The sequence below is a fragment of the Brachycentrus maculatus genome, unplaced genomic scaffold (genome assembly GCF_059751285.1).
Source record: "Brachycentrus maculatus isolate JH-2025_06_01 unplaced genomic scaffold, ASM5975128v1 h1tg000117l, whole genome shotgun sequence".
NCBI lineage: Eukaryota > Metazoa > Arthropoda > Insecta > Trichoptera > Brachycentridae > Brachycentrus > Brachycentrus maculatus.
In genome coordinates this window covers 2,410,001-2,418,377 of record NW_028280870.1, presented here as the reverse complement: position 1 = coordinate 2,418,377, position 8,377 = coordinate 2,410,001, and the positions used below count along the sequence as shown (strand labels likewise).

Below are 8,377 nucleotides of genomic sequence, written 5' to 3'. Positions count from 1 at the left end.
AATAATTTGGAGTTGCAAAAATATGTCCCGACTGGGTTTTTGCGAGCCGATGGCTCCTTTTACAATATTTGATAAATATATTATTTGTGAGTTGTTTGTCAATCATAAGCTATGCAATTATGGATGATGTGGCCAAATGACGCAATCTGTTTCGTATCTAACCATTTCCATTATCCAATTACGAATAGTTCTATTAAAAATATTTATATTTATTGATGATTTTATGGATAACGGCAGTAGGTCATAGAGCTTAACTGTGAAATACTCAAAGTTTCTTTTTAAAAACTTGGTATTTGTTTGATGTAATTCTGTGTCTTTGATCCTGAGATTTTTGGGGGGGTATTTTCTTGTAAAGTGTATGAAGAATTATAGTAATATAATTTATCCTGGCAAAAATCCTTATTGCTTTTGAATTTCTTGGCTTTTTAAAAAAAAATTTTTGTTGATTTATTTGGGAATTGTACAGCTTTACATTTAGTAAAAGTATATGATAAAAAATAGTTACATTGATAAACAAAAAAAAAACAATTACACAATTCCACATTTCGATATTTTTTTCTTTTCGATATTTTATTATTATATGCTGAAACGATGCATATTTAATTTTTAATTAATAATGAATAATGAATTCCCTATCAGCCGACCCTGGGACGGCTCGAGGACTGGGATTCACTTTTATTTATAACCCCAACCAGAGTCCGACACTAAACAGTTTTCCGTGCTGTCGCGTTTTCCAAATCAATTCACTTGCCTCTTTTACCGTCAGATGGCACTGTATTATAATACTTGTTGGTTTTCAATATAACTTGCAGTAGTGGCGCAATTCTCAAAGTCTTGTATGTAATAAAAGTACTTGTATAATGCATTATAAGGAAATATACACCGTCTGGCGTGCACCATTAATGTAGAATAACTTTATTTGAGAACTAACGCAATTCATTACGATAATATTCCCACTTATGACGACTACTTACGATCACGTATCGCGGCCACAACGCAAAAAATCTTTATTCAAAAAATGGTACTCAATCATCAACATTTTCATATTCTAAAAACACGCCCGGTTCTAGCTTAAGAAATGAATATTTCTAAAGCATGGTTGTCTTTCTCGAATACATTTTTTTTTAAATTTAGTATTTTATTAATAACTCAGCATAGGTTACAAAGTGTACATTTGGATGTTGAGGCATTTACAGGGACTGCGACCTACCATTGGCTGGTTTAAGTGATCACTTTATACACTGTGTAAAATTTAAATGATTGACAAAATAAAAATAACACTTTAGTAGGGTACAACCCTGAATTGTTGAATGGATTTTAATGCACTCAAAATATTGTCTGACAGCAATATAAATTCGATTTTCAACAGAGAAATTCACCAAAACAATACAAAACACGACCACATAAAAAACATGTCGAGCCGGTATGCTCAATTAAGTTTGAAGTAAGATGTTAGAGTAAGGTATATGTATTAAATAAAAAGCCTACTAATAAATGCAAATGAAGCAACAGAATAATACTTTGTTAAAAAGGTGATGTTGTAGATATATTTTTTAATTTCTTACTGATATTTTTAAATACTTTTTCTTGATTGAAATCACACGTTTTACCCTGTTCAGTAGTATTTATATTTTATGTACTTTTAATTTAGTATTTACATTTATTATTTAATCCATACCTACATGGGTTTCATTTTAGGCACCGACAAAATTGCTAGGAAAAAGTGAATAAATCGCATCTTATTTACGTTTTCAATAAAAAAAAACCTAATAATTTTTTATTTCTTGCAAGTAAGAACCGTAATCTTTTTTAACTATTTATGGTCAACGATTTTATTTTTGATATGACAACACTAGAGCAAAGATCGCGGCGCGCGATCTGTCAAATTCTCTAAAAAAAAAAATTTGTTTACTGTTTGTTAAAAAGCCTGAGTTGGTTATTTAAGTAATTATTATTTATCGAATGTTCTGTCTTTTAATAATTTATACAGATTTTTAAAATGGTAGATCTCGATAATGTTTACAAAGAGTGCCTCGATTGTTTATACGACTGCACCGATAATGTTTTGAAGTATCTCGATCCACCTGATAAAGATCAACAACTCAAAAATCTCCAGGCCTTGGTTAAAGAGTATTGCACCCTCGACTACCAACGCCAAGCTGCAAAGCCATCGTTAGAGAAGACGGTGCAAGGATTACAAGCATCTGACTTGTCCCAACTGGACGCTAATTATGCTAAAAATTTAAAAGCAATTGTGAGTAAAAAGAAATATACGGACCATCCAGCGCAAAAGTTTTTTGTCTCAAAAATAAGTGACGTGTCGAATGAAGAATCAGAAGATGTCGTACAGACGGCAGGCACTGATCAATTCATCGACCCGATCACGCAAAGGCAAATTGTTTCTCCGCTTCGAAACAAGAAATGTAATCATGTGTATGAAAAGACAATTTTGCAGATTATCAAAGCGAAACCTTCCACGAGTTGTCCTATCGTCGGGTGCTCCAATCGTAATTACATCGTACCGTCTGATCTGTACAAAGATGATGTACTTAAAATGCAATTAACACAAATGCAGAATGCAGAGAGAGATTCGTTAGAAGACTCAGATTAATATATACCTATGTATAAATTTATCATTCCCAGGAATAGTGTGGTATCTTCAAAAACATACATGTTTTTTTTTTGTATCATTAGATTTTGTATTGAATTTCTTATCATTTGTATTCAGACCACAATGCAGTATCTGGACTGAAGTTTTATCTATAACAATTAAATGGCTCGATTCTCGAAAAGGTTTAACGTCTCCGAGAGTGTGGCCGTATGTGGTCGTCCAAACAAAACTTTCCTGCGCTTATAACTGAAGCTCAGCGATATTTATTTCGAAAATAACATTTGTACTGCCATCTACGGTTGTATTTTAACACTCAAACTACTATTCAGATAATTTGTTTGTTTTACCCATGACATTTAACTTATAACAAAGTGTGACGTTATCGTAATGACGCTCTCAAAGAAAATCATTGAAATAAAACATCAATAATTTTGATTTAAAACATGTTTACTAGTGTAAATATTATTTTTTATCCAAGAAAATATGTTGCTTATAGCTATGACTATGATAAAAAAATTATAAAAAGTAAAAAACAAACAAAAAAAAATCACTCCCCAGTTTTGTTTGCAGAAACTCACTCCCAGACAGGTTAAATAAATATAAATGCTTTTTTCTCTCTGATAATGATATCACCCTGGACTTTTACCTGAAACGCAAGACTTATTCTTAAACATATTTTTTTTATTTTCAATGTGAATTTTGTTAAAGACATAGAAAGGAGAGTGAATGCTGGGAACAAAGTGAATGGTGCACTGAAATCAGTTATAGCAAATAAAAACCTATCAGCGGAAGCTAAACTGGCAGTGCACAACAGAGTCCTGGTTCCAACTCTAATGTATGGAAGTGAAACATGGAGTTGGCAAACGAAGGATGAAAGTAGACTGAATGCAGTCGAAATGCGATCTCTCAGAAGAATGTGCAACAAAACGATGTATGATAGATGTGCAAATAGCGAAATAAGGAAGGAATGCAAAGCTGAGATAAGCATTATCGATAAAATTAAGAAAGGTGTGTTGAGATGGTTTGGACATGTAGAACGAATGAGTGAGGAAAGAACGGTCAAACAAATTTATGAGGCGAATGTTAGTGGGAAAAGAAGCAGAGGAAGACCGAGAAAAACATGGCACGATCAGGTATGCCAAATATTTGAAAGTGGTCAGGTTAGGAGTCGTAACAATCGGCGGGTATGTATGAGGAGATGCATGAACGTGGAAGAGGCGAAGAATGTTTGCAAGGACAGAGTGGTGTGGCGCTCTATTCTCTCTGCCTACCCCTGCGGGGAAGTGGCGTGATGGTTAGTTAGTTAGTTAGTTAGTTTCAATGTGAATAAAACATACTTTGAATATCTAACCTCATTGTTTCATTTACTTATTTATTGTTTTTTTTTTTTTTAAACCACCTTCCCCATCCTTAATGTCCTATGGGCAGACAAGCCTAAAGACATAAGACTCAATGGTTTACTCCATATAAAATAAAATACACACATGATTTACAAGATATTGTGTTTTTGAAAATATTTATCTTATCATTTTTTTTAAACCTTCATTATTCTTGGAGTAGATAATTCAAAGCAACTTTTAGCAAGTGTCAAATAAATGAGAAAAATTTTCATATTGTTTTTTTTGCACGCGTTGTATAGTATGATCAACATTTTTGTCTATAATCTTGTTCAGAATTATAACTAATCCGCTAGTAAGAAATGAAAAACTTCAATTCAATGTACTTTAGTCGATGAAACGCACAATAGGAAAAATCTAGACAAAACATGTTTAGTATCTGCTGACATTAGAATGTCCTACAAAATGTCCAAGTGACTTAAAATCTGGCCACATGTCTTATTGTGTTCCTACCTAAGTAGGGACCTAAGCTCAAACTTCATATGTTCTAAACCTATTCCTGCTGGTGACTGGGTTTACTGTTTATGATTAAAATAACTATAATTTCATGTATTTCTTGAGTGAAAAAATCTGGGCAAAAACACTCGAAACAATGAAAGGCATGACTTAATAACATTTAATTTTCTGAAATCAAACCTGATCAATTTTTTTACTTATATATTTTTCCTGTCTTCGTTTTATGGGCTTAAAGGCTTACATCATTAATAGGCTCCCACTATTATTTTTGAACAACTTGAAAAGTTATTTCACAATTGCGTCGATAGATGGCATTACTGTGCGGTTTTTGTTGGTTGGTTTGCAAATTATTGGTGTTTTCAACCAGATATTTTGAATTTCCTCCAAATTATTTTGACCAGTTGTTTTATTCACACTATTTTGAGTGTGTCAAAATCTATTATTATTTGCAAATCTGGGTTTGTCCACTTGGAGTTATTAATATTGATTAGATGATGCCAAAATCTGGCAAGTGAGAGGTGTCAATTGAAGCACAAATACAACTACCGAAATCGGAGTAGTGTGGTTATCAATCATGGCTAGAATGATGAATTTTACAAGTGTATAAAGTGATCACTTAAACCAGCCTATGGCAAGTCGTAACTCCTTGTAAATACCAGGATTTCCATATTCTTCTACATCTATGTTAAGATGACAATATAAATAACTCTTAAGTGAACAAACCCAGATTTGTGAACAAAGTTGTGAACACATAAAAAATATTGTGAATTTAACCCTTTCACAGACTAGACTGCGCCCCGTATTATTTTATTAAGCCCTGCAACCACTGTTTACTATGCCTCTTGTAATTTATTATCAACTTAACGCTACATTATCTGAATCATGAAAAATACATTATCAGGTATCATAAAAAATATAACTTAACCTAACGTATTCGAAGAAATATAACCTAAAATAGCATCGCGGAATTATAAATAATTGTTCCTGCGCCCATGGAGACTGTCGTATGTTGTCTGAGGGTTTCAGGTCAATAGTCAAATATAGGGTTTATACATTATCAGGCATCATGAAAAATGTAACCTAACCTACTCGAGGAAATATAACCTAAAATAGCACCGCGGAATTATGACCGGTTGTTCCTGCGTCGAAGTTAACTGACTTATTGATTATGTTGTCTGAGGGTTTGAGGTCAACAAACGAATATAGGCTTTATACATTATCAGGCATTATGGAAATCGATACCATTACTGCATTCGCTGTATTATGTGAGTACTAACTGCATTCAGAGACACAAGTAGGTACTTGAAACTGAAAGAATTGTATTATACTTTATATATTTTTTAATTCATAGTGATATGATAATTTTGTTTACTTTTAGCCATTCTACTCATTCATTCATGCATTGTTTCTTGATACTGTTGGAAGAGCATTCTACGCCATCGGGACGCAACAGCAAAGACACGCTAGCCAAATTTAGTGTACTATTAAGATCACTTTACCCGTAGTAGTTGTTGTAACCGATCGAAGCGTAATATGTTTATCAACTGGAATACACAGCTGAGATACTGTGGAACCATTTTATGTATTAATTTATACGTTAGTAGACACAGTTTAGACTCAAGCGTAACCAGGGTAGTTGGTAAAGTAGTGGGGTGATTTGAATGAATTTTAAATTTAAAAAAAATTAGTCTTGATGCAGCGTTTGACACTGATTGCAGTCCAGTCGTTTTATTGTTAAGTAGACCCGTGTATATACTGTTATAATAATCGACTCTAGACACTATCAACGCATTTATCAATGGACGGGCAGCATCAACGGCTGAATGAAGATCGACATAATATCTTTTTGTACGGACTTTTCGTTACAAGGTCAAATATAAACAGAACATATGGGTAGTTATATGTTAGCTCTATTGACTTGTATTAGAAAATGTACATATGTTCACATTGGAAAGCTTTTTCATATAAAACGATAAATTATAATGATTTATATTTCATTTTACATACAAATGGAAATTGAAAATATCCATTTGTATACAATAAATATAATTCGTCATTTATAATTCATCGCAGAGAGTAGCAACAGAAAGTTAGTAGGTAAGTAGTCGCAGTCTATAATCTAGAAATGCTATCTATTTAAAAATTTAAGCATACTTTTGTACTTTTCTATTATTGTAGAAATCGATTGTCAATTTAATACCTTATATCGTACATCAAGTTAAGGCCCAGAATTCGTTAAATTCTAAAAAATTCACTAAATTCTCTAAATCCGGGTAACATTTTACGTACCTAATTGATTTTTTTTTGTTTACCGTTTTAGCTTTGAAGAAATAAGTTTTTTTCAAAATAATTATATGGTTTTGAAAAGAAAATAGTTATTGAAAGGTTAGGAAAAAAATTGTAAATGTTTTTTTTATAAAAATATTATCAACTTTCCGGGAGTGTGGACGTAAATGAACGTCGAAGTCTATCTGTCAGTTGGTATGATTTAATTTGTATAGTAATGACATCTGCGGATATTTGTATTTAACTTTACCATAAAATAAAACCTAGAGATGGTGAGCTTTATTTTTTATTTAAATTATTTTTACATTATTTCTATTTTAATAATACAAATATTTTATTTTAAAAAAATACGTATTTAATGTAAAAAAGACCCACTCAAAATTGTTGTACTCCTGGAAAGGCTAAAAAAACAAAAATTCCAATATACATTCTTTAAAAAATCAGGGGTGATGTGAAACAGTCATGTGACCGTGGTCTCTGCTGGAACGAATTCTGCGTTTTTCATATTCAAATAAATTCCAGCATCGATTATTTATGCATACGTAGATAAATGTATAAAAATAAAATTAATCTATATTTTCGCGGTCGACGAAGTATGAGAATTATCTTATCGTGTCTCGAAGTTCAATTGACGTATTGATTTATATTGACCTGTTCCCAGGACTTCACGGAGAATATTTCAACCCTTTTGCATACGAAAAAATACTCGTCTTCCAAAATATATCATAAAATAAACTCACGAGGTGTTGCAAAGGTCCAGGGGTGTTGATGTTTCAAGGGATGGAAGGAGAGCACTTAAAACATTATTCTTTTGATTTTAACATTTAATATATAAATCAAAATGTACTTAAACTGGAAATTAAACGCCATTTTATTGGAATTAGATTTTTTTATTGAAAAAAAAAACTTTTTTTTTAACACCTTACATTTCAATAAATCTTTTTTTTTTCAAAACCATATACATACGAGTATGTATTTATTTGGAAGAAAACCTTATTTTTTAATACAAAAACGATGGTTTAAGCAAAAAATTAATTACATTGAATCGAGAAACTTTAAAAGTCAAAATTATAAAAAAAAAATTAAGAACTTTTGATTTCTGGGCCTTGACAAGTAAACATATACACATATAGCAGTGCTGGATTTACGTACACGATAAATAAGTTAAAGTTTAGTACGCAAAATTATTTACGCAGCAGTATTGGTACCTGTAATATTTTTCTCATTATTCATTTTTTCATTAAAATTTTATCGCCGAATATAAGCTACTGATAAACTAAAAGCTTATCAGTAGCTTCCATGCCAGATGTTTTACATGTTAATCAATTGATTAATTATTGAATGATGGACAACCATTTCCTCTAGAAAGCCACACGGGCGAAAATTTGGCAACAGCAGCGTTGGAATACTTTTACTTGTTTGCTTTTACTATTTTTTTATAAAATAATAAAACCCTAAGCATTTATATTTAAGCTTATAGCTGCCACGATTATTCTAAATTATAAATAAAACACTCGTTTTTTAACAGTAAAATGGTAAAAAAACAAGTGTTGTATTTATAATTATATTATAATTAAATTAAATCATGTTTTACTATAAAGTGAATACCAAATGTCCGCCTCCGTGG

At 31.7% G+C, this 8,377-nt stretch overlaps 1 protein-coding gene across 1 annotated transcript; it reads left to right on the top strand.

Moving 5' to 3' along the window:
• The first annotated feature begins 1,873 nt into the window (after window positions 1-1,873).
• Window positions 1,874-2,615, top strand: LOC148309842 (E3 SUMO-protein ligase NSE2-like). The gene has a single exon (XM_088259430.1). The coding sequence runs from the start codon at window positions 2,000-2,002 to the stop codon at window positions 2,609-2,611; it is 612 nt and encodes a 203-aa protein (XP_088115556.1). The 5' UTR covers window positions 1,874-1,999; the 3' UTR covers window positions 2,612-2,615.
• The last annotated feature ends 5,762 nt before the right edge of the window (window positions 2,616-8,377 follow it).

What these genes read in the sequence shown, in the direction of transcription:
- LOC148309842 (XM_088259430.1), top strand. Translation starts at nt 2,000, where the DNA reads ATGGTAGATCTCGATAATGTTTACAAAGAGTGCCTCGATTGTTTATAC.